Source organism: Zonotrichia leucophrys, chromosome 15 (assembly GCF_028769735.1).
Source record: "Zonotrichia leucophrys gambelii isolate GWCS_2022_RI chromosome 15, RI_Zleu_2.0, whole genome shotgun sequence".
NCBI classification, from domain to species: domain Eukaryota; kingdom Metazoa; phylum Chordata; class Aves; order Passeriformes; family Passerellidae; genus Zonotrichia; species Zonotrichia leucophrys.
Genome location: NC_088185.1, coordinates 11,204,375 through 11,231,680, shown reverse-complemented (window position 1 = coordinate 11,231,680; position 27,306 = coordinate 11,204,375). Strand labels below are relative to the sequence as shown.

General features: G+C 42.7%; 1 protein-coding gene across 3 annotated transcripts in view; it reads right to left on the bottom strand.

The window, feature by feature from the left end:
- SPECC1L (sperm antigen with calponin homology and coiled-coil domains 1 like) overlaps nucleotides 1-25,680 on the bottom strand; it is a 63,247-nt gene extending 37,567 nt beyond the window's left edge. The window contains exons 1-5 of one of the 3 annotated variants that reach the window (XM_064726573.1): nucleotides 25,565-25,680; nucleotides 10,813-11,002; nucleotides 5,561-5,723; nucleotides 3,187-4,820; nucleotides 1,457-1,664 (exon numbers count right to left, since the gene is read on the bottom strand). In XM_064726573.1, the coding sequence (XP_064582643.1) occupies nucleotides 1,457-1,664; nucleotides 3,187-4,820; nucleotides 5,561-5,723; nucleotides 10,813-10,965 (2,158 nt within the window). In that variant the 5' untranslated portion in view covers nucleotides 10,966-11,002; nucleotides 25,565-25,680. Of the gene's footprint in view, nucleotides 1-1,456; nucleotides 1,665-3,186; nucleotides 4,821-5,560; nucleotides 5,724-10,812; nucleotides 11,003-14,789; nucleotides 14,806-19,399; nucleotides 19,520-25,564 lie in introns of those variants that run through there. The other 2 variants (XM_064726574.1, XM_064726572.1) reach the window with 2 other exon arrangements.
- Nucleotides 25,681-27,306: the final 1,626 nt, after the last annotated feature.

Sequence of the window (27,306 nt, the reverse complement as noted above, 5' to 3'; positions counted from 1 at the left end):
CTCCCTCATCTATGAGGCATCTTCCTCCCAAGTGTAAAGTCTGTCTTTAATAAAATCTTTAAGTTATAATTTCCCATTTTGTGTTTACAATTCTATCTCTTAAATGCTGTTTGTACTACCTGTAAATCTCAGATTTTTCACCATGCTCTACGCTGTCAGTACTTAGAGACTACCATGAAAAAAACTCCTGTGAGAGGTTTAACTATGAACCTAAAATCAACAGTTTTCAAGTTGTCAGAAAAAAAAGCACTTTTTAAAGTTTATAGAATTCCTCGTGTGCCATCCTCTCTTACTGCCACTAGATGCCACTCTCCTTCCAGCACAGAACTAAAACAACAGCTTGCTTCATCCTAAGGATCACGTCAGGACATTGGCTGGTCCACATGAATTTTCCAAGACCAATGAATAACAAAGACTTTTGCAATTTTTGTTGAGAATTTTTCCCCTGGCAGAGGTTTGTCTGCCTGAATTTTCACCAGTCGAAATTAAATATCTGACAGCTGGTTTGTACCCACAAAGCAGAAGCATCTAAAAATCAGAGCTGCCTTGTAATGAGGTATTGCTGGGCAGATACCCAAATATCTACTTGACTACAGCACTGCTCCCTGCATGAGTGTATTTCAGTTAATGGACAAAACAAAACAAGTAGAAAACTGTTCAAACTTTTTGAGTTTTTGCTCAAAAATGACTGTCTTTCAGCACAGAAAGGGAAAAAAATTCAGAATAAAGACTTACAACTATTTTGTAAAGAGAAGCAGTGGTTGCCTTTCAAGATAAAGGATTGCTTAGGGAAACAACACTCACAGCCATGTCTGAAGATACTGAGCTTGAATAAACAATTTAGTTTGCTTAAGACACCAACTTTTCTTGATAGCAGAGCAATTAAAAACCCTTTCTATGAATATTCCCTTGTTGTTAGAAGGAATCATGCTTTGGTTTTTTTGCTATCTTGTTTCATCTTTGAATGACATGGAAGACTAACAGATATTTAAATCCTCTAAGCAGCACTGTGCAAATGCAGCTTGCCAGGGTAGACTTGCCCGTGTTCTTAATTAGATGGTGACTAATTGCAGAATTCCAGCCCGTGGCAGGAATGTCTGAGCAGGTCTCCAGGATCAGAGAGGGAATAAGGCACAGAGAGCTAGACAGGTACACAGTAAACATGTTTTCTACCACATGTTTTCTACTTTGAAGAACAACTTGAAAATAGTATTAGCAGATTTCACATTTGTTCTCTATTCATAGGTTTTATTCCCACACCAGCTACTAAGTGGGTTTGGAAAAGCTAAGCCAACTTGATTCTTTTCTTCCCCTAGTGTGTAAGGATTCTGCACAACCCAGTGTGACTTGAATTCAGACATACAAAAGACAAGTGAAAATATTTTCAATATTCCAGTGTTCTACTTGAGCTTCCCTTAAATTATCCTTTCTCTCAAGAGAAATGCATAACACTTACTCTCCAAATCAGATATGATGAGATTGTCATGCAGCTTCACAGCACGGTGCTGCTCCACTTCATCCTCCAGCTCAAAGATGGTTTCCTTCATGTCACTCCTCTCAGTCTCCTTTTCATCCAGCTCTGTCCGAAGCTTTTCTAGAGTCACATTGAGATCCTCAATTTGTTTCTTGGCTTCTTCTTGGAACACTCTGTATTCATCTTCCACCTAAAGAAGAATAAATCTCAGTGGCATTTTAACATACTTTTTGTTTTGTAACTACCACACTTACAATCTGTTTCTGCAAAGAGGAAAATACAGGAGAAATGTAAACTTTTGACTATTGTTCTAGTGCAGCTCTTTTCCTTGGGCCAAAGTCAAACTGTTTTTATTCCCAGGCTGGATAAAGGAGCATTCCCAGCTACTCTCAGAGCATACAGGTAAAGCAACATCATTGTACCAAGGCTGAGGTTTCAAGAGCAGCTGATCCAATTTAACATCCAGCTGCCATGGAAAAGGGACAGGGTGGAAGGGAAATGTTAAAACTCTTTACCCTTCCTTTCTCTTGCCAAAATAAAAAAAGCCTAGTCTCTTGTGCATCAATTTAATGCTTGCTGGACCTGTGTGATGAGTGATTTCCTTAAGCAAGCGTGACATTTGTGTGTGAGGTGTTTTAGTGAGCTGAAGCAGTTCTCAGAGGAGTCTGAAAAACAATTAATTTGAAAAAAATACCCAAAACAGGGAAGGGAAGAAGTGGTTGACTTCTCTTGTTCAGGAGCAGGGGAGGAGGCTTTTTTATCCTGCCTCACAAAAATGTAACATAAGTAACAGGCTGGGATCAGTGGCACAGGAACATTAACCCAACAGGGTTAAAATATAAATTTTTATATATATATATATAACTATATATATATATAACTTTATATAACTTTGTATATATATATATATATATATATATATATATGTATGTATGCATGTAAGTATGTATGTATAGGGTGTCAGAAAAACAAGAGAAAAGAGAAAATAGGTTGTGGTTTAGGGTGGGCAATGCTGGCAGGCACCAAGTTTAACAGACAGAATACCCTGCTCTTAAGTCATCTGCTTCAGTGGTTTTCATTTTAATAGCACTCTCCAACATTAATTATTAAAATCATCTTAGTATGTTTTTCACCTCCAATTAAGGTTGATTCTAACAGGCTTGTGATCATGACTAACATGTTATTTTGCAGCTAATATATAGTTCACATATTAAATTTGGTATAAATTGTCTCTTCAGGAAGATACACCTTTAAATGCACATGTAAAGTTACTAAATAAATTGTATGATTCTTGCTTTTATATGAAATTATGGTAAATACTTTTACTAGACATAGCTACTGCATACATTAGAAATATTTGGGTCAAAACAGAACTGGGAATAGTTTTGATCCAGGACAAAGTCTTGCAGAAGGTGTGCAATTTAAGCACTAAATTAGTAGAGTATCTTGAATACTGTTTAAGTTTGGACACTGAAGTAACTTGTGGAGTTTAAAAAGTAACACTAGAGTCATCCTGTAGCTCAGTGTATCTATATAATTTTCTCAAATGCTGACATCATTTTCATAACAAAAGTCAAGAGAAAGTACTGAGTCCTAACACTACTGCAATCCAATTAAGCTCATAATTAATCTTTTACTTGTGAAAGAACTGCAGAGGCCAACAGGCCGTTGTGTGATGGGATGTTAGGATGCAATGGCATTTTGGGCACTACCTTAGCAATGGCATCTTGCAGTCGATTGGCATCGTTGCGGGTGTGTGCCAGCTCCTCCTGCAGACCACTGGCCAAGCTCTCTGCTTTCTCCTTATCCAGCCTGACACTCTCCAGCAGGTCTTGTATATCTGATTTATCTCCAGAGTTGTGTATGGAATACAGCTCGGCCACTCTCTGCTTTTCGTGCTCCAGCTGAGCTTTCAGCCTGTTCATCTCAATCTGGTCACTGGCTACTGTGGCTTTGTACTCCTCCAAGGTGGATGCCAGAGCCGTTTTGCTTTTCTGCTCTGACTCGATGATCCGTTCCATGTGGTGATTCCTCTCCTTCAACGCCCCTATCATCTCTTGGGCCTCCTTGTTGTCTTGCTCTGCCATTTTCAGCGTGTTGCTCAGGTGCTGCTGAACGCCCAGCAGCTGCTCCCGCTCGAAGCGCGCGTTCTCCGCCAGCTCCATGTAGCGCTGCTCCAGCTCCATGTAGCGCCCGCTCTTCATGTCCTCGTCAATCACGTAGGAGATGTGGTGCTCGTCCAGGAGGGAGCGGAAATACTCGATCTGACGGCTGAAGTGCTCCAGCTTGTCACTCTGCTGGCACAAAGACTCCATCAGGATTACCTTCTCCTCGCCAAGCCTTTCATTCTCGCTGTTCAGCTCTTGTGTTATTTGTTGCAGATCTGCAAGCTCTTGAAGCGTGGCCTGGAGCTCCTCAGCTGTACTGTGTTGGTTCTCCTCCATCTGATGTATCCGTTCTGTCAGACAGGCTACGGACACCTCACTTGCATTGCCACTGCTTCCCTTCCTAGACCTTTCTATGCTTGGTACTCCTTCAGATTCTGAGGATGATGGAGCATCTAAGGCATCATCGCTTGATGTCAGTGGCTGATAAACTTCACTGCACTCACTGTCTAAATTATCCATGGAATTACTGTGTTGGTTATCCATGAGAGTGTTTTCATCCTGACTTAACAAGTCTTCCATCGATCCAGGAGCAGAACCTTCCACTGAAGATGTCAGAGTGCCCCCACCATCGCTGTGGTTGCCAGCTGTAATCTCTGGACTCAAAGACTGATAGCCAAAGAGCTTTTCAGAGTTGTCCAGCCTTTGCTCCAAAGAAAAGCCCAAAGCATTTAGTCTGTCTTTTAGCATTCGATTCTCATTCTTCAGCTGGTTGAGCTCTTCTCTGATGGCAGTGTTTTGTTCCTGTAACTGAAGCAGCGTAGACTCTACATCAGTTGGCTGATGGACAACAATGGCTTCTTTCTCTTCGGATTTCTCATCCCCCTCAAGATGATCTTCGTTGAGTCCCAGCTGAGCACGCATGTCCCTCAATTCATTTCTCAGATGCAAGATCTCCACATCTTTAGTTTTTGCTAACGTCAGGAGATCGTTCACCTTCGCTTCCAGCGCAGCTCTGTCGCTGATCTGATTGTCTGACTTGGACTTGCTCATGCGGACGTCGCAGTCGGGGTTGGCGCGGCCGCGGGAGCGCTTGGCCAGCCCCGCGTCGCCGGGGCCCTGCCCTGCCAGGGGCAGCTTCTTGCTCTGGCTCAGCCGGGAGCGCTCCCGGATCCTCTCCCTGGAGGAGCTGGACTCTTTGTTTCCAGAGGAAGTGCTACGTTTAGCTGTGGAACTTGTACCTGTGTGTTTGTGGGAAGTTAGGAACATGGATTTAAAATACTGTATCTGTCACAGCAGGCTGTGTGCTTTGTATCAGCAGCACAGTGGCTGATTGTCTGAAGCACACGTTTATTATTAGCACACAAGCTAAATACATTTCATAGAAAATATTGGAAGTAAGCATTAACCCAACATCCAGTGCTTTCTGTTTTCTGTATTTTTCATCTTATTGCATAAAAATAAAGATAGATCATTACTCCTTTATTTCCAGATGGTTTACAGCTTTGCAAGCATTACTGAATCCAAAACACAGCTATAGAAGGCAAGACCTATTTCAATCCATATCAATAACACACTAAATGATTTCATTTTTCTCAACAGTTTCTGAAAGCTCTCTTACTTTATTTCTGTAAAGCAATACAAAACATCCAAAATGTTCATTGTAACAACTCATCTTAGAGATTTAGTGCTTGTGTCATGGGTTCTTTCAACAGACAATTTTAGAAAAATCTGTGATTCTCTAAATTAATTATATTATTTCATCTCGTATAATAGTTGCATAGTCAGTACTGAAAAAAACTAAAAGGAACACCCTCCAAAAAAGCAATTACATTATTAAAAACAGGAAAAGAGTTTAGAAGGTGTGTGATTTGATCATGGTGTTACTGAGCACCTCAGTAAGCAGCCTGAATCCTCAATACATTAAAAGAAAATAAAAAGCCCCCAACTTCCACCTTTATGAATCAATGTATCCATTTACCTGCAATGGTTTTGGGTTTGTTTTCTAGAGTGCTCATGGCTGTCCCTGGAGCTGAAGGTGCTGTTGATGATACACAAGAGTTCTTCTTGGCCTTGACACCGTTGGTCATGGTCACTCCGCCGCCACCAGCCATCCCTGCTAAGAGGTCATCGTTACTCTTAGTCTGAAAGAAAGGGAAGAAGCAGCTTTAAAACAGCTGGCCCAGAACTCTGCACAGCCAACATTTCTACTGCTAAAGGTTCCTTCAGTTTAAAAAGTACATCTTTGACAAGTCATGTGTCCATGCAAGAATGCTGAAAAGTGTAAGTGTGCTGCACTGTGCAGAGTCAGTAAACTGAAATGGAACTTTAACTCCTCACATATGAGTGAGTATTGAAACTTCCCTCTCCCCCCAGAAATTCTTAATCTTCCAGTAGCAAGGAGAAAAATTTAAAAAAAAAATCAATTAAAGCAGAGTAAAACATCACAGTGTAAAACTTCTCAATTTTGACTGGAAGTTTTCTTATGCATAAGAATGAAGGCAATTCTTAGATAATTAAACCACCAAATACCAGGAAGTTAGTACAATATCCTTCAATTGAGTATGATCAAGTATTTTCTGGTGGACAAATTCATAACAAAAAGCTCAAATCAAAGGAGAACAAAAATCAATCCAACATTAGCAAAATACAATTTCTAGCTAGAAATACTGAGCTACAGACCACTAGAAACTATGGCAGAGGCAGGGGAAAAGCCACTCTCACCACATATCCTTGCTGTGCTTTCAAGCTCTTTTCTAGGGAATTTTAAGAGATGGGGTATCTGTTTGATGGACTTTTTGTCTAACCTCATATGATTGTTCCTGAAACTACTGTTAGCCACAAAGCTGCCTGGAATGTGACAAGGCAGCAAGCACAGGATTCCCAACAACCAGCCTCCCAAACACAGAATACATCTTTCAGAATAAAGCAAACTCTAGAAATACTAAACTCTTAAGCATTAATTGGCAGGCTTTATACTCTTTAAAATACAATTTTTCAAACGGTGAAAATCAAAATGTGCTCAACATTTTTCGAATTATATGAGGAAAAAAAATTAAAAGGAAACAGCTGTGCTAGCAGCATTCTTGAGCAACTGTATTATTCAGCTGGATAACACATTTGAACTCTCCTCCAACATCCCAGCTCAAAGGTACTGCTGAGGAGTTAACCAGTTGCTTTCCATCATGTCTGAAAGTTTGTAACTTCCAGCTCCCACACACATCCATGTTAAAAATTATATTGCAGACATTAAAATTCTATACATTTAGAATGAATGTACACTTGCTTAATTAAAAAAATAGTTGCATGTCAATCTATTCTCTACAGTCTATTTTTGCAAATGCCAATTCCAGAACAGCTGGAACACTGATCACAGCACTGTGGAAAGAGCATGGATGGGATCTGTGCCATTTACAAAGAGCAGCTACAAAACAAAAGGGAGCTTTGGGAGGAGAACATATTTGCTCTGCATGAATTGATAGAAATATAGAAAATTTACAGAGAGAAAAAACTATTTGTAAGGGTGAAATCCTCTAGGACAAGGATGTTTTTATTGAAGGTGTAGCCTTCTGAGAAGGTTTCTAAAAGGCTGGAAGAAAACATCACTCCAAGGATCCAGTCTGATGTGCATCTAAAGCTGCCTTTTCTGCTGTGGAAATGCCATTGCTGTTTGCTGTGCAAACAAAGCTTTTCCAAGGGCTCCTTCCTCCCAGGAGCCAGAGCAGCTCCTTGGTCTGCCCTGTCACACAGCCAGGCAAACAGGCACAGGCAATGGAAATACAAATGGGAAAGCAAAAATATCAGAGGGCTGCAAAAGCCATAAAGCCCACCCAGCTCATGGGTGAGGATGGGCTGAGCACAAACTACTGGTGTACAGCAACCTTGGTTTACCTGTGATCTGATTAGATTTTGTACCTAACAAACTCATTTTTTGGGCATGGGGGCACAGGGGGAGGGAAACAACCCAGTGCAACTATTGCCTAAACCCAGGTATCACAAGAAGGCACAGAACTGATTTTCTGCTTTGCTGCTGGATCTGCCCACCCTCCTGCAAACGTGATGCTCAAACAGACTGTGAGCTGTCAGCATCTTTACCCTGCTGAAAGACTGGGGAAATTAGATTAAACTTTCAGACACTTACAGTGCAAGTACATGTTATCAAGCCAAATAGGTCAAGATGTGACTCAGCTTGAAGAAAAAACTCAAAGTGAAATGCACAGGTTCAGACATTACTCATCTGCAGTCCTTGCTGAACAAAGGAATTTAAGACAGCCATTCTTCTTCTGACTTACCCATAAACTATTTCTGGTCTAGGTTGGAAGGCACTGCCTCCTCTGCAGCCAATTAGTAAACAGCTTCTCAAAGCTGTAACGTTATACTCTTGGCAAAGAAAACTATTTAGCAAAGCTTTGGAAAAATTACAAACCAGCAGCTCTCTTCTTAATGTTCCACAATGGCAACCATTCAGATCCTTTAAAATCAAAGTATTTTTGTAGCATATCTTTTTAATTGAAGTAAAAGCAATGCTGCATATTTATTAAACAACTTTTCCCATTTACTAAGAGCTGTGCCATCCTGCTTAGCATAAAAACTCCTACATTAAAATGTGAAAAATTAGAAACTCTCATAATTAGAAATGCTCATCCAGACCTATTTTGCTTTTCTGTATAAAAAACCACTTTATAATTATACAATTCATATTCTGTTTTCCTCTCACCACTTTCTTTCAGTGCAACGAAACTTGAATAATGACCTATACAATTCATTTCATCTCAGTTTCTCAACAGGTATATCCTATTTACTGCATCTCATTCAAACCCCTTTATATATATATAATTATTCCTCCCTAAGATTTTCTTTGATGGTTGTTGTTGCTGCATTTGAGTTTTTCAAACATCAAACTTCACAACAATCTGTAATTAAGGTACTGCATTTTGCAAACAGAATAGAAGCCTAGACACATGAATACTGAAAACACACTCTAATTTTTAATATTCAAATATTGGTCTCCAAGTCCTGGCTTTTCAGGGACACTGGATTTTGCAATTTGTCTGAAGTACAGCTGCTGTCTAATTACAGCTGGGAATGTTAGCAGGATCACAAGCTCATTAGCTGAAGAAGTCAAAAAATAATGATCTTAAAAAGAAGAATATATTATTTATAGAGTATTTTTTTGACAGATTAAAAGTGGCTGGCAGTTAAATTTCTGTACCAATAAAGTGTGTGGGGTGCTGAACATTCACCCAAGTGCTGGGCAAAGTGGGAGACAAAAACTGCAGAGAAGGAACCAACCAAGGGCATTGGGAAACAGACCCTGGGACAGGCTCAGCTCTGCTCAGGGGTGGGCCCAAGTTTCTTCCTGTGCTCATTGTCCATACATTTGAAAACTCCACAAGAAAGGACAAATGTATGGAACAATGCAGTTAAAGAAGCCCACCCAAAGCTGTAGTTGTATCATAAAGTGGATGCTATAATTAAAAAATAATGTTCTGTTTTGCAACATTATTACTGACTGAACCAAGACTGCTGTAGTATTGCATTTCTAATCTTTAACAGGAGCCTTTCACTCAATATCCACCTCAAAGGACTGAATAAATTAGTGAGCATTGCAATAAAGTTATTTAATGCCAGCTTTTATTTTTGTCAAAGAATATTAAATTTTAATTTAATAACACACACCAATTCATCAACTCTAAGAGAATATCCTACAGCTTCTATGAGGAAAACAATATGCCAAATGTTTCATCAACAATATCAAATACAAAATACTTTTTAAATATAAGTATTTTTAAAAATGCAACTTCTATTGATACTTCTTTCAAGCCAGAAATTATGTCATTTGTCAGTACCAGTAAATAAAAAGCCCCACAAACAACTAACTTTGTTATATAAGTACAGAACACTCAAAGAAGATTCATCACTATCATTAAGTCACACAGCTGGCACAACAGCACCATAACAAATAAAAGACATCCAAGTGTGTGAGTAAGCCTGGTTGAACATAAACCTGAGATAAGCCTCAGTAATCAAAAGAAAATTTTCATTGTGCCTCAAACTCATAAATTGTCATGAATTCCAATCCCACACCAAAACACAGCCAGAAGTGTTACTAATATAAGTAAAACTGTGAAAGCATACTGGGTCAAATCTGTTCAGAGTTACATCATCCTCCTCCTTTATCTCCCTCAGAGGAATGACATAAGAAACTTGATAAGCAAACTACAAAGGGCTTTAGTTGCTTTGAGAGGTTTCTAGAAATATAAAGTATGTAGTGTCAACAAGCATCAAAAGATTATTTAAAGCTAAGAAAACTGCAAGATGCATTGGGTGATGGAAGAAAGGAGGGGCACTGGGAGAAAACCTCCCTGAAACTTGGCTTGCAAGTTCATCAGCAAAAGTATCAACCATTCTTCCACAGAGGAAAAGGAAGAGGAGACAGGGAACACACCTTTTGACTTCAGTTACCCTCTACAGAGAAACCTCAGCTCCTACACTTGAATTCTGGATCTTTATTTGCCAGGCACTCCTGGATGCAGCAGGAGCTGCATCCAGCCACGTCTCCATGCCAGGAAAAGGAGCAGAGCAGAGCAGGCAGGCTCATTCCATCCATCCAGCCCAGATGTGGCTGCTCCCAGGTGAAAACTCCTCAGTGTTTCTGATTGTTTGTTGGAAGCCATTTGCTCCTCCATACACTAAGAGAAAACCTCTACCTTTGAACTTGTTCTGGGAGCAAGAATCAACTTGTGAAAATTCAGCTCAAGCAGTACTTGAACACAAAGCAAAGGCCAAAACAGCCAGGAGAACTCAGCTGCACTGACCCAACTCAGATCACTGATATATAGCGAAGTTCTCATGTTAGATACTTCATTAGTTCTTTTTTCAGAATTAGTAAATAACTCCTATCAAATCCTATTAGTCACTGACGCCATCCAAGCATAACAGCAAACAAATAGCATTGGTCAGAGCACAACTTCCCCTCTGCTGCTCCAGCACAGCAGCCAAGGCTGCACAGCACTCTGCTCTCCCTCTCCTGCTGCAGAATGAAAGTTCAGCATCAATGACACACCAGATCCTGTCACCCTGCCCAGCCCTCTGGAACTACCCACATTCCCTCCAGCTACCCATGCAAACCTCCAGTCTAAGCTGCATTAAAGACAGGCCTGGAAATTCTACTCTTTTTAAAGCTTTATTTTAAAAAAATACAAATAATCAGAATGTTCTACTGGTTATTACCTTCAAAAGAGATGCTGATGTCCCAGTTTTGGAGAGTTTTGTGACTGCAGACACTGAGGAGCCGTTTTCTGGTTTGGCTTTTTCACTTGTTTGAGCTTTATTTACTCCAGGCACTTTGGGCACTGAGCCAACACTCCTGCTTGCTTTCTTCATTCTGGGCTGTCTGTTTATGATGCATTTACAAACAAATCTACAAGCAGAAACAAAGAGACTTTAAACATAAAATACAGATGAAAAGCAATGTCTTTTTTTATAATGTTCTATTTAAGACCAGACATCCAGAAGAGCAGCAAAAACCACAAATTAGAGCCAAACAAAATGCATGTGACTGACCAATGGTTTTTGCCTTTTCTTAAAGGGGATTTTTGCTAAGGACTAAGCTCCACTCCAAATTATAATAATTTCTTCTTTTAAGTTCTTGTTCCACAAATGGCATTGAACTGAGGATATTTTCTAAGTGACCCACGTAGCTGAGCTCACTCATTAGCCAGCAAAAGAAAGGCTTAGTAGGGAGCAATGTCCTTTATTCCTGACTGTGGGAAGGAAAACACTGTGGGAGTATTCAGGCAACAGCTTAACTACCAACAACACTGGATCTGAGAGATTACCAGTTCAGTGAAACAGCAGTCGTGGAGAAAAAATTACTGTACAAAAAATCCAAACAAGTTGAAAAATTCAGATTCCCTCCAACCAGTTATTAAAAATCACAATAATAAACACATGGAACTTCACAAATGTAACAGGAGTGGTGTGATTGTGAGGGTGACCTGCAGGAAGGAGCCAGAAGCAGCTCCCTGGGCTCCATGGCCTGCAGTGGGGACACTCCTGCAGCCTGGCCCTGCCTGCCAGCACTGCCATTCCACCCACAGGCACTGATGAACGCCCAGAAAGCAAAGCTGGCTTTATCCAAACCAGGAGCAGCCACAGCAGAAAACTGCAGGTACTACAGCAACAGCAGCTGATTCCAAGGAAGCACAGCCTGACAGGAGAACAGCCACAGGAAGAACCTGAAGCAGGGGCTACCAGAAAGACCAGACACAGCAGGAACTTCTCCTCCTGCAAGAGGCAGAGCTGGCAGCTGTTTTCCTCATCACCCTGAGTCAGATGTCATGGGATGGAAGATTAAAAGGACAACATCCCCACTCCACTTTCAGTCTGAGGGATTCCAGGTGGAAGTGAGTGATCAGGTTTATGCCAGCCCAGTATCTCACAGCTGACTGGAAACATGAAACACGTCCAGTCATTTCCATCTCTTAAAACTGAAGCATTTCGAAGGCACAAAAAGCAGACTGATGGCTGTGTGCATGAGACATTTGACATAACACAGTGGTCAGAAGTATGAAATAATTTCAGCTAACAAAATTAACACTGTACCTTTACACACACTCCTTCCTTCTGAGCACCATCTCAGCTGCACACAAGTACATTTCAATTCTGACTTTGATCAAGTCAGTAAAGCTGCAGGAGTTTTGCCTCCTCAGATCCCTAAGTACTGTTAACAGAAGCAACAGGAAGCTTCATCTTAAAACACTGAGAATATTTGTTTATAGCCTCCAGATTCCTTTAGTTCTGAAAGCTGCCACGAACAGACACAGAGAACTTTGTTTGCTGTTGCAGTTTCATCATCGCAATGTCAAAAATGCACCAGTCCTGCCATATAGCCACAAGTAATCAGAAGACTTTCACAGAAGACTAAATAACTGAGAGATAATTTGAAATGAGAGACTCCTTAGAAAACCAAAACCCAAACCAGAAAAGCCCCATGAAGGCAATATGTTTGTTATACACAACTAATATTAAGTGGCACAACTGCCTACTAGATTCCAGAAGCAGATGGTAACACTGGCTACCATCTAAGTCACCACACTTCTATTTCTTGCCTTTCTCATGTTTATGAGTCACTTACTTGTGCTTTTGATCTTATTGAACTGAAAACTAAAACTGAAAAATACTAAAGAGGATAGAGTTCTTTAGCAGAACTGGCATCTTTACCATTGAGGGGTATTTCTGATGTTTTACAGACATAAATAAATGGCACACTTGAGGAATAACCAAATGAAATTTCACAGTTTGTAGTGAAGCTGACTGCATTGAAAAATTTATCCCAAAGAAAAACTACAGAGCTGTGATAAATCAGTCAGTCAGAAGCATCCCTTTTTGATGGTCAGAGCTCCCGGGAGGGCTGGGGCACCAGCAGTGACATGAGTGTGACACATTTGGGCAAAGCCTGCCACCCTTGCCTGGCAATGCAGATCAAGCAGTGGCCCTGGCTGGCACGGAGACACCAGCACTGGCTGCCTGCAGTGCCCATTTCCATGTCTGCAGAGCACAGGCACCAGCCCTGCCACACCTGGCACAGCCAGACACAGCACACACCAGTTTGCATGCACAGTAAACACCGCTGGATCTGTTTATCACAGCAAGGAAGAATAACATAACCCACTGGGTGCATGGCCTCAAAGAGATGCAGGCTAACATTGCCTTCTACAGAACAAACCATTTCTACTGGAATCAAGATATCTCAGGGGGCAGCAGTGACAAGACTCTGAGAACTCAAATGTTTCACTGTCACTGTAGGACACAACATGAGCACACACACTGCTGCTCTCAAGGTGAAGAAAAGGGAAGTTTATTTTCTGATTCTAACATTTAGAGTTTTCTAAAAGAGACAGTGGACTGGAGGGTGAAAGTGCCACCTCTCCAATGACACTGGACAACTGAACGGTCTATCAAATCTCTCTTCTTCTAGAAAAGCATGTAAAACAATAAATTATTTACAGAAAGTGTGTGAGAAAGTTTGCTACAAAAATGTAAACATCAGAAGGCTTAAAAAATCTTAAAGAATCAAAGTAGCATTTCTTATCCATGAGAAGTGTTCCTGAAAACATGCCACAGTGTTTGCTTCAGGAACAGCGACTGCAAAGCAGCGATGGAAGCAAGCAAAACTCAACAATGTCAGCTAAGTATAAATCCTCATGTTTCATCACAGCATTACTTTGAAATATCCAGAAATTTGACACTCAAGACCAGTATTTTTGATTCACTGAAACTCAAAGTTAGAACCACATTTCCAGAAATAAAATATTTAAAGATACACAGAGGACAAGAAGGCTTAGAGACCACTGTTCCTGTTTTAATTCCAGAGAAACAAAGCCTTAGCAGTTACTTTCCTAATGAAAGAAGTTTACACCATTAGAGTTTAAAAACTGAGAAAAATACACAGATGGGTTACACAAAAAAAGAACAAGATATCAATTAGCATTACAGGTTCTAAAAGCAGCTGCTTACTAAGAGTCCTAAAGAGAATTTATGGCCTCTCTGTGACAATTTCTCCCCTCCTGCCTTCTCCAGGAAGGAAAAAGAAGATGGGGTTCCAGCACTGAATACAGGAGACATCAATATTGTGTGACTGGAAGCAGAAAAAGCTCTGCTTCACCCAGTTCCTCCAAAGGCAGGTATGGTAGATAAAAACTACTTTTGTGCTTCTGAAGAACACAACCACATTCCTTAGGAAGAAACAGTATTAAGAATCAGCAACAATCTCATCTCTGCCCAACAAGAAAATTTAACAATAAATTTCAAAATAAGAAATAAAACACTCTCCAACCAAAGGAAGCTTTGTGAAGAGTAACGTACAGCATTAACAATTCAAACGAGAACGAAAATATTATTTCACTATTGTTTTAAAAAGAAAATATTGCATCTAAAACTGTATTTTATCTTTTGCCCTAGGGAGAAAGAAAGAATTACTGAAGACTTCCTTTCCCTTTATACACACTTCCTCCTCAAAAAAAAAAGGAAAAAAAGGCACTGCTAAAGAAAATAGCCATCAACAGGCAGAAGACGTTAGTGGAAAACATTTGATTAATGATAGCACAAACAGTATCAATTAATCAAAATGGAAAAAAGCCAAAACAACCAAAGTATCAGATAGAAAGACTACATTCCTGAAGTGCACTGTAACAGTTCCCTCTAACCTGTATCCCTTGCCAGGCGTCTCTCTCTCCACAGCACACATAGTCCAAACTCAGGAGGGCTCTCCCTGCTGCTGTGAAAGCAGCCTGGCCTTTATAGCAGCTGCACACACAACTGCATAAATAATAATTCCCAACTGTTCTGCCCAATGGCACGGCTCTGCTGCTGACTGTAAGCTGATATGATGCATGCAGGCAGCCAACATGCAATGCTCTCAGCATTACACTTCACAGCCCTGAGCAGGGCAGGGAGGGGTGATTCCTTACTGTGATTATTTTCATCTCATCCTTTATTTAATCTGCTTGTTTATGCTAATATTGCTGTCACAAAAGTAAAGAGTAGTAGTTACAGGAGTACAGAATATAGTTTCCTGTGCCTGGAAGACAATAGAGGGTTGAGCAACAAAAGTATTTTTGAGAGGCATCAAGCAACACTACCTACTAAAAATAATGAATTATTAAGAAAATTATAAATTATCTTAGAATTATCTTTTAAGAGAAAATAAAAGAAGAAAGCAATCCCTCAAATGTGAGGCTACTGAGCACTTTTGGAAAATCAAATACCCAAGTTACAGAAGAAATTGCTCACATCTTAGAGCAATAGAGTCAGTACACTTTCACTCTGTATTTGTGCAAATTCTTTGGTTCTGATATATTCAGGCTGACAACTTTGCCCAAATAATTAGGGAATGACGTTTTCAGGTCACTTATAAAGTCCCAAAAGGCAGAAAAGCAAAGAGATTATAAAACACAGCCTCATCAACCCCCTGTAAAACACAGACACAGAACTTTCCCAAGTCTCTGCAGACAAGACAGCACAGACACCATTTCATATCTGGAATATGAAATAAGTTATCTAGAAAGAGACACAGGTCTCCATATCTATAATTTCAGCCTGCAAGCTGTACAAGCACTCTACAACAATGTCTCTTGCTCAATAATTCCAAAAACATGGTATAGCAACCACTGGATTCCAGCAGCCCAGAGCAAATAGTGCATTTCTTTTATTGGTTAAGATCAAGACATCAGTTTTAGTGACTTGCAAGTTTGCTGATGCTAGTGGGTAATTTAAGATACCAAGGATAACGGAGAGTCCATGGAATCACAAAAACCCTTATGAGACTAAGTGGACAATAAAAACAGCAAACAAAATTAAATAGAGGTAAACACAAACACATCTATCTCTCAGAGGAAAGCAACCTCAGCTTCAAATATAAATGTGCTCTCAGTGTATCATTACTGCTCAGCAAAACTCCAGCATTCTGATTCACAGCTTCATTAAACCATCAGTGCAGTGTGTGAAATAGGAAAAGGAAAAAAGCAAAGTAATCCCAGAAATTATTACAGAAGGGAACAGAGAATGGACCATAAAGCACAAATATCACACTCAACAAATCAATGTTTTGCCCATCTACCCACACTTTAATTGCTATGTGCAGTTCTTCTCTCAACCTCAAAAAAAAATTCTTACAGATCTTAAAATGATCAAGCAAGGGGCAAAAATAAGATCAAAGGTATATAACAGCTCCCATGAGATATCTCACAGAGATCATGACAAAAGCCTATCAAATCTGGAATGGCATCAAGAAGGCAGACTGGGAGTGGCTGTTAAACATCTATTTGAGTAAAAAACTAAAACTAAAGACCAGCAAATTAATTTACAGCCAGATTCTAAATTACAAAAAGTGAGCTGTATGTTTAATGTATATTGTGTGAGGAGATGGGGAGACTGGCCATGCACAAGGCACAGAAATTTCCTAATGGCTGTAAAACATCTGAGCACAAAGGGCTCAGAAACCCCCCTGAGCCAAAACTAATTACAAGCTGGGAGAGCAGTCAGGGTAGGAGGGAAGATTTTGGGTTTGGGTTTTTTCCTGAGGCATCTGCCCCCAGCTGCAGGTGGGCTGGAGCTCCAGGTGGGCTGATCCCCGTGCCAGCGTGGGCAGGGCCTGCTCTGCTCCTGTGCTGAGGGGAAAACACACAACTGTGGGGAAAACACAAAACTGAGGGGGAAATGCACAACTGTGGGGAAAACGCGCAACTGAGGGGAAAACGCGCAACTGAGGGGAAAACGCGCAACTGAGGGGAAAACGCGCAGCTGAGGGGAAAAGGCGCAGCTGAGGGGAAAACGCGCAGCTGAGGGGAAAAGGCGCAGCTGAGGGGAAAAGGCGCAGCTGAGGGGAAAAGGCGCAGCTGAGGGGAAAACGCGCAACTGAGGGGAAAACGCACAACTGAGGGGAAAACGCACAACTGAGGGGAAAACGCAAAACTGAGGGGAAAACGCAAAACTGAGGGGAAAACGCAAAACTGAGGGGAAAAACTGTCACAACTGAAGGGACACAGGCGCAGACTGAGGGAAAGAGCACAACTGAGGTAAAACGCAAACTGAGGGGAATACGCAAAACTGAGGGAAACGCAAAATGAGGGAAAACGCAAAACTGAGGAAAACGCAAAACTGAGGAAAGAACGCAACTGAGGGGAAAAGGCGCAACTGAGGGGAAAAGGCGCAACTGAGGGGAAAAGGCGCAACTGGGGGGAAAACGCACAACTGAGGGGAAAACGCACAACTGTGGGGAAAACGCACAACTGTGGGGAAAACGCACAACTGTGGGGAAAACGCACAACTGTGGGGAAAACGCACAACTGAGGGGAAAACGCACAACTGAGGGGAAAACGCACAACTGAGGGGAAAATGCACAACTGAGGGGAAAACGCACAACTGTGCACTGCACTGCAATACAGATGGAGCACACAGGGCTGCAGGGAGTCTTTTAGAGAGAAAAGACTTTTCTACTACTTTCTGTCTTAAAAATTCTGAACACCCTTGACAGTTTTCCATTTCAAGTTGTGGAATTACAAAAATAGGAATTCTGCATTTAAGTTATGCTATCCATCCACTGTTTTTAAGATGCATTTGCTATTGCTACTTTTTTTTCAAACAGAAGGGAGGAAAGAGCAGAGCTTTGGGCAAGAATTGGCTGTTGCACACCTCAATTTCTCTACTCCTTCTTTGGAGAAAACTTCAGAGCTGTAGCTGCTGCAAGCAATGTGGAACCGTTGCAATACTTAACATTCCAGACAAGTGACAGGAACATTTACAGAACTCCTGAACTCACAAACTGTGCTCTAAAGGCCTTTTCATAACAAAATTAAATTATGTAGCCTTGTTTTCAAGCTCCTATTTCAAACAACTGCTATTTCAAACCACTGCCAAGGAAAGAAAAAACAACTGTTCATCAGCTAGCATGGAGAAACTGTTCTACAGGGAAGGGCAACACTGCCCACGACTTCCTATCAGCAGGAGCTTCTACACTGACTGCAGAAGACTTTTAATAAAAAATTTTGAAAAACAGAATAACAGACCAGGTAAATCCATATCTAACTGGTATCCATCATTAAACTGATTACAAAATATTCTATGTCAGCCCATTAACTACAGCTGCTCACAGTGCAGATCAAACACCAGCCACATCACTATAAAGTAGGGTTTGTTTCCTTGGTGTTGAAAATACAGGTAATTTGGTTACATTGTCATTTTTCACTACTTTTGGTAAATTTTACAGTTTCATCCAAATGTTAAGCCACACACTAAGAGAGGCAGCATATATCTATTTCCTGGGTAGCAACTGCACTTCTATGTCAGAGTTTACATGCTTGAGCAAACAGCAGACATGTCAACCTTCCCTGTAAAACCCTTGGGTTAGTTCTCTGATAAAACAGAGCTAACTCCTACAGTGACACTTGCTTTCCAGGAAAATAAAAAAATTAACACACAAATTTTCCCAGCCAGAGGACTGACCAGCTTTAAGCATAAACCCCAGTAATCTAAAAAGTGACACTTGATCAGTTAACTCCATTAATTGGAAGTGTTCTTACCTGTTATCCCAAGCAGGGTCTAAAGCAAGTGTTACTCCAAAAATCAACAACCTTCCAGTTCCAAAGGTGTATTTAGTGTCCTATAACCCTAAGCATATACTGTATTCCTCACACAACAACCAAAGTCCACTGGTAGACTGCTTACAGTGTTAATTGCTGTGATTCCTCCAGCCATGAGTCCTACTGACAAACTCATACGTGGAAATTCCCCTGGCACTGCCTGGCAGCACTTTCAAAACCAGCCCTGTCAATTTTAAAACCAGGGGAGTTGGTAGAACAGCACAACAAAAGGTGCAGGAGCAACACAACAGCTTCCTTCCCTTTCAAACTGGCTGGCTCAGCACACAACATTTCACTGCCATGTTCTCTCTCTCTGCATGAGCAGGTGACCAGTGGTGACCTCCTCCCTCCCTTTGGTGCACTGTAAATGCTGTCAGCTGAACTCAGATAGCAGCAGCTGCAGCAAAGGTTTCTGCTGCACCAAGCTCCCAGAGGAGCAAGGCAGGCAGTGCCCAGCACAGGAAGGGGACAGAGAAGGGACATGCAAAATGCCATTTCAGAGGCAGACCAGTGGCTCCCAGCACACTGTGTGACAGGTAAAACCTGTAAGAGAAGTGATTAACTTAGACTGGGTCTCATGCTCATCCAAAACACTCCACCAGATCTTCAGTTCATGCAAAATCCAAACACTCCCAGTCCTGATAGCAGGATGGTTATGGTGACAGATCTGTTCTTACCAGCAGTTGATTAATTCTCAGCTTGAGGACTTTCTATTGCCTGGACATCTGGAGCTGGGAGGTGACTGAGTGCTCACCATGTCCACTTCACCCCCAACCTGGTCTGACAACATTCTTGAAGGCACTGCAACAAGAAAGTCCCAGAGGACAGAGAAGCAATAAAGAGATTCATGACCTGAGGAGCTTCCCAGGCCCCAGGTGCTCACAGCTCTGGGATTCCCAAGCCCAGAAGGACCTTCCTGGTCTCAGATGCTCCAAGCAAATGGCCTGAATGGGAATGGCTCATGCACAAGTCAATCTTGCTAAGGCCGGGGGAGGGACGTGCCTGCTGGGGATTGCTTAAGTTAGTCATGAAAATAACTTAATTGTACCTTGCCACCTAAAGAGGCAGTCCCACCCCTTGCTCGGTCCTCTCCCTTCTCTCCATTCTAGAGATCACAGCTCATTTTTGATGAGTTGGTCTTTCAGACAGATCAGGGCTGATGTGACTCACCTTGTAATTGCTAGATACTATGCAAAGGAAGCAGCGGGACTGGGAACAAGAAGGAAGTCTCATCCTTTCAGAGATGGTGTAGCCCCAAATTTGTTTTAATTCCGTTTCAGGGTATTGGCCTCTCAGCAACAGCCCTGCTTTAAATGAACCTCTTACTGTCCCCTACCAAGCCACCAACACTTTCCAAGCCAGGGCACAGATGAACTGTGTTATTTTTATGCTATCACCACGTCACTAAACAGGCACTGAGGGGTCTGAAGCCTGGCTGGCTACAGATTTCAGTTCTGTGCAGTGGCCCCCATCTTTCCTCACCTCCAAGACCTGTCAACAGCACACTCATTACACAGTTTGAAGGCTTCAGGCTTGGCAGACACAGCCACATGCAAATCCTTCCTAAACACTCTGGTGTCACTACGGGAGGAGCAGTTACTGGCCCCAGCGTGGAAGCTCAAGGACACAAATTTGAGTCATATGGAAGAAAAGTCCTTGTGACAGCATGGAGAGGTTCCCATCTACTGGTAATTTTTTATTTCCCCAGGGAAAAAGGGTAGGACTATTTCTCTTCCAAATTTTATTCCAAGCCTTCCAGAAAAGGGTGAATCACCAGGCAGTTTATGGAGCTGCTGCTCCCTGGGACAGTTTGGTTCAATGCTGGAGCAATGCAGGACTCTACATGGGACAAAGCCTGGGAAAGCACCAAAATCCCAGAACAGCATCCCGAGCTGATGCAGCTGCTGATTTCCTCATGGAATGCCAAGGGCACTCTCCACTGTGAAACACTTTTAAGGTATTTCTTTGAAAAGCTCCTGGACCTCCAGGTTTCCTGGCAAACCTTTGATGCATGACTGAAGGCCTCTGAATAATTTTTCCTCCAGCAAAATGCAGTCTTCCCATTAAAAAAGGCTACACTGAAGTATTTTCCTTTAAATATCCTTTATATTACAACACTAATGTCCATAACTGATAGACTTAATTTTCTTCTGTAGATAGACACTACTTATTTTTTACAGACGTGTACATCAGAAAGATTTTGAGAAAACTGTCAATAAGTTTTTCTAACAAGAATTTGTATGATTTCACATTTTTAACACAGCAAATGTAGTTCTGAATATGAAACAAAGTGGACTGAAATTTCATCTGCACACTTGAATCTATACCCTTTAAAATGTCTTTACTATCTTACCTGAGTTTTCACAAACAGAATTTGCATTGTTTACAGCAATATCTATCCCAGCAAACTACCAAAACCTTTGGAGAACAACATGATGGCACCTTTAAACTTTTCCAAATTCCCAGGCACACCCATGCTGCAGGCTGAGGAAACTTTCTCCTGTAGTTTTATATAAAATTAGAAAGAACAGAAACAGTAATGGGGGAAAAGTTTATGTCACAAAGTTTTCATTTTAACATGACATTTCTTTATGACCTCAGCATAGTTCAATCCAAAGATATTGCCACATTCAAGGACGCATCTCGTATTTACAAACCCTAAATCAAGAATAATTTGATGACAACAACTGTATGTATTTAAGAAGTTCATCATTTCCAAAAGAGACATTAATTGTCCATCTCATGTAAGCAGGTGCAGATACAAAGTAGCTTTGCACGATTCTGTCACTGAAAGGAAAGAAGGTTCTGGGGGTTTTTTTTGTCACAGAAAGAAATAAAAACAAATCTAAAACTTCAAGTGTACACAGTTACTCAGATTTGTGGAAGGAATCATGCCTATAAAAGTAGCTTTGGTTTTCCTTTTCTCTTCCAGAAAAGCCTATATTCCTTCAGGGACTTGAAGGAAATATTTGCTATTAACCATTTAAAGTGCTGGTCACTTGTTAGGGAAGAGCAAATTGAAACAGGCAAGACCATTGTCTGAAAAGACACTGCACAGCAGATGCTGCTTTGAATGCACACCCATTAGCAACCCTCAATAAAAGAATTTTTTTTGCTAAATAAAAGAAAAATTTAGCTCAGTATAATCTGGCAACTCAGGAAAAAGAGAAAAAAATTAAAAATCCTATGGCTAAACAGAGAAAGTCAAACTTCAGCAGATCATTTTTATAAACTTGCCCATGTCACTTAAAACCTGTCCATCCAAAGCCAATATTCTAGCAGAGAAATACATTGAATTATTTCAATGCTGGAACACTCTCCAGCACCAACCCTCCCACAGCAAAGAAATTCTGCAGCCGAAGCTTCACGAAGGCTCCATCTGCCAAAACCACCGTGTGCTTTTAATTAAGAACATCCACAGCAATGCACTGGGAAGAACACACAGAGTTTCAGGGAGCAGCAGGAACGGCAGCACCCTGGTCATGCCTCCCCTCACCTCCCCAAAGGCAGATCCCACAGAAAGCCCTTACTCACTGCAGGTACCTGTGCAGAGCATGAGTCCCACACTGAACAAATGACCAAAGCCAAGGAAATGCTTTCAGCATCCAAAATACACAAATATTTCCAGGCTGATGTCATCAAACACATCACTCAGTACTTCAACTCTACCTTAACTCTTTTTTACTATTATTTAAGTACTACATGTTAGATGCTGTGTTTATTTTCCTGAATAAAACTGCCTATCTAACCATTAGTTGCAGCCAGTCATCACCTTGGCTCTGTTCTGGCACACAGAGATGGAAAATAAAATTCATGCAAGATTTAGCTCTCAAAAATGTCAAACCAAGTTTTGAAGTAAGTAAAAACTTGTTATTTACTCTTCTGAAATTTTGCTTTAGTGGCTTTATAAACATTTAATATGCAATAAGTGGCTTGTTCTAAATTTTTTTTTTGTATTGAAACCTTGTGGATTGACACCCTTCATAAAGTCTCCTTTCACCTAACTTCAGAATTTATCCTTCTATTCTTCTTCCCTGCAATTTGGGAAGAAGAATAGAAGGATTCTATTCTTCTGCCACTGATTTACAACCCAGTATCAGTTCTTTGCAAAACTGAAGTACCTCAAGAAGATGAAGATCAAAAGTCTGTATGTTTGATGAAGATCAAAAGTTGTAGTGCCTTGTAGGTGTAGGACAGTAAACTCTTCTTTCCCAAAGAAAATCATGCACATATGTGTGAAAACTCTACTAATGAATTATTTATGTTTAAAGATAGAATCCTGTGATTATTTCCAGGCTGCACTAGTGCTAAGTGCTCCAAATGGTGCCTTCTCTGATCATTTCAGTTGGAATAAGCTCAAAAGAAACAAGTAATGGGTTCCTTGTAGCTAGTCATGTAAGGCTACCATTATGTGCATAAATCAGCTTCCAACACTGCTCTTTCTCCCTTTTTCAGTAGAAAGACCAAAAATAAGACTAAATGGGGTGTTTTTTAAGGCAGGAAGTACAAGCCTCACATTTCTTATGCTGTTTTCCCAATGAGCAATACTGATTCAGTCCCATTAATAGCATTACACACTGCTAGGACTGGATCCTTGTTGGCAAGTCAGGCTCCAACACCACAAGGTCCAAAAAGAGCTCCTGAATTACATTAGTGAAAAATCTCCTAAGGAGTTTCCATAGCCTCCACCTACTGAGAATCTATTTTCCTCCTTCATACCAAGAGTAAAGCAAAAATGGCACAAATTTGACTGCAAAACGTTACTTCTAAGTACATAGCTATCAATACATAAAACTGACTGTACATCAGATTTATTTTGTACAAGTAAATCTTTGCAGCATCAAAATATCCACCCCAACATAAAAATATCCATCCCAACATTGTGCTAAAGACAAAAACTTCTAAAACTCAAGAAGTTTTAGCCCTGGTAATTGCCACCTTTAAATGATGTCCATGTATGGCTCAGGAAAATTCCAGCTGGCCCAAGCAAGCCATGCCAGTGCCCATGCTGGCAATGATATGGCCAAACACCTACCAGATCTCAGCCTAATGCCCAAGTTTGATTTGCTGTGTCCATACACACTCTCCACTGATAGAAACCTTAGTTCCAGGTTCTTCCTGATGCAGAAGACACCTTTGGCAGATGCCTAAAAGGCCACAGAGATCACACCAGCCTAAAGCACAAAGGGAAATGAAAAATACCCCAGAGCTGCAAATCACAACAGAAGGTAACAGTCCATGACACCTGGAAATCCCTGCACTGAGGTTTTCCCACTGTGTTCCACCATCATCAGATTTTAATAAAACAAACCCTCAAACAATCAGAGAGAGAAGACAGATCTTTACTGATGATCACTAAAGCACATGTCAGCAATTAGCTTGAGCAGATAAAATAACTGGGAAAATGTGGGCTGCATTATCTAACTAGATGGCCCTTTATTTGACAGGAATAGGAAACTGCGTTAAAAATATCTGAGAGGTTTTATTCCCAATTATGTACCATATTCAAAAAATTAAGAAAAAGAGATGTATCTTCAGCCATACAAAAACATCTGAGAAATCAAGGGGTTTTCTTCCTTACTTCATGTAGTTTACCAGCCTGGAATCTGGTTTTTCCATTAGCTGAAAGCGAAGTGGCAGTGTTACAAGAAACATGAGACTACTCCCGTCTCAGTTTCCAGTTTTAATCTCAGACTATTTACAATGACCTTCTCTTTTCAATTTTGTTAGCAACTACCTAACAACACTCAACCAGGCTGGAGACAGAGAAGAAACTGCTTCTCTTCTTCTGAGCTACTACAGCCCTACATTGTGATCCAGTGTTAAAAGCAGCCAGGGGCTTTAGTTTGCCTATCTTTCAGCAGCCAAAGTCCACACCATTAATGAAGCAGGAAGCAGCTCCAGAAGGTTTATGTTTGCTCTTGGGGTGAGCGGAGCTTGCACAGACTATGCCCTTCAACAGAACCCAAGGCTCCTTAGAGCTTTTTTCACCCAGCAGAGCCACTTACATGACACATTTTCTGCTACAAGAGAACTGTGTTCTCCAGATCCCAGCACAGACAGACACTTCATGCGACCACAGATGGTGTTGTGGAGAGGAGGGTGCAGTTTGCAGAGCATCAGCACAGCACTGCATTGTTTTTCTCTCTAAAGACACAGCGTACAGAACCCTCAGAGCAGGCTGGTGACCGGATTTGGCCCAGCTATAGGAACCTGCCTTCCTACATCCCTAGTAATACTAGGTTATGACAGACTTGGAAGGTAAGCGAGGCACAGGATGGCAGACAGCAGGCACAAAACTGGAACTTAGAGGCTCCTTCAGCCCTAAAAAGGCAGAAAAGCCGCGCTCCAGAGAAGCATGAGACCAGAATGCAGACAAAGGTGCTCCCGAACACACCAAACCCAGCCGGAACGCTGCTGAACGCGGGCACTCCGCGTTCCCCCTCAGGGAGCTGCACACGCACCCACCATCCCTCTCCCAGCCCGCAGCGTGAAGCGAACGATTCCCCCAGGGATGCAGACGCGGGCCAGGCTGCGCTCCCCGCCAGCCCCGCGGGTCCGCGCACCGCGGCTGACAGCGCCAGGCCGGCCGGAGGGTGCCGCGGCGGCCCCTGAGGCGCGGGAGACCCGAGCGGGCGCGGGGCGGTGTCACCGCCGGGGGTGACAGCGCGGCCCCTCGGGGGAGGCGGTGAGGAGGGGCCGCGCCCGGGGCTTCCCGCGGCCGCGAGGCGCTGCGGCCGGGGCGCGGGACACAGGCCCTACCGGAGCCTGCGCGGCCGCGGGCGACCCCCCGGCGGGCGGGGGTCGGGGCCGGGCAGTGCCCGCCGGCGCTCGGCGCTTACCGGGGCAGCCGCCGCCTCCTTCCCGCTGTTCCGCAGCCCCGGCTCCGGGGGCGCCGCGCGGGCCGGGCCGGCGGGAGCGGGGGGGGCGCGGAGGGGCGCGCGCACGGCAGGGACCCCTCCGCCCGCCTCCGCCCCGCCCCCTGGCGGCACCGCGCACGCGCCCCCCGCCAGCCCGGGGGCCGTGAGGGGAAAGGGCGGGGCCGGCGCGGGCACGGGCGGCGCGTGCGCGGGGCGGCCCCGCCCTCAGGGCGGCCTCTCCCTCAGGGCGGGGCTGGTCCGCACCTGAGCCTCGGAACCGCGGGGTAGCGGCTTCAGGTAGAGGGAAAAAGTCTGAGGTCGTGGAGCCCAATTTGTGTCCCAACACATCGAGTCATCTAGAACATGGCCGTGAAGTGAGTGCCACGTTCAGACTGTCCTCAAACACCTCCCGGCACGGTGACTCCATCACCCCCCAGGGCAGCCCGTTCCGATGTCTGATTAATCCTTCTGTGGAGAAATTACTCCTCGTGTCCAACCTGAACCTCCCCTGGCGCAGCCTGAGGCCGGTTCCTCTCATCCTGTCCCTCGTTGCCGGGAGCAGACCCCGACCCCTCACGGCCTCATCTCCTGTCAGGGAGCTGTGAGGGACAGAGGGTCCCCCTGAGCCTCCTTTTCTCCAGACCGAGCCCCCCCAGCTCCCTCATCACACTTGTGCTCCGGACCCTTCCCCAGCTCCGTTGCTGAGGGGTGGGAGGGCAGCAATGGCCCCAGCCCAGGGCCCCCATCTGGGACTGGTGAAAAAATCAATTATTTTGTGGGGTTTTTGGGGCGGAGGAATAAGCATGCATATTTTAAGCTCCAGCACCAAGTGCGCACAGCGCAGGAAATGTAAGTGTGAGTGAGGGAGCTGTGGGTCTTGTAAACCTTACTGTCCAGATCTGTAATTGTAGCTTTTCATTCGAGTGAGAAGTAGATGTTTAAATGTGTGTCGTGGCTTAAATAGGCTAGCGTGTTCTTCACTGTTCAGCACAAATCCAAAATATGGCCCGTACTAGCCATCTTGAAGAAAATTAACTCTACCCCAGCCAAAACCAGCACATTGTGGTAGGAAATAGCTCTCCCTTCTTAGGTGACAAGAACTCCTGCACACAAGCTTTCAGAGTCTGAGCTCCCTTCAAATGCACTAAACTGAGCTCAGCTGTGTAGCCCATCACTGCGCAGGATGTTTGACTTGTCACGAACAGCCAGCAACTGAAGTTAATAACCCCAAATTGCAGCGTGGGTGCTTTGGTGGGAGGTATAGCAGAGTTTGTGTTTACAGACGCTGCCTGGGAAATGCTATGAACACAGTAATGAAGACAATGTGCTGATTTGACACATTCCTGTAAAAGTTTCCCTCTATTTAGGATAAAGCTTTCCCCACTCAGCTGTTTTAGCAAAAGAAACATTTCAGTGTAAGATTGAGTTGTGTGTTCTCCCCTGAGGTACATTCCTTCCTAGAATTCACAGGAATTGAATTCACAGGAATACAGAATTTGTAGGTTGCAGACTGGTAGGGCAAGTATGATTTACAGTCCCCTCACTATCTTTGGTGAAGTTAAATTTTCAATATTATAAATCAAAGTAAATGATATCTCTATTCCATCAGAATTCCCTCTCAAACTAGCAGGATGTGTGCTGCCAGATATTGCAACATCATTTGATTTACATGGTGGGAACGTTTTTCTGTTTGTGCGCCTTACAAAGTCAGTTTCATGAGATGC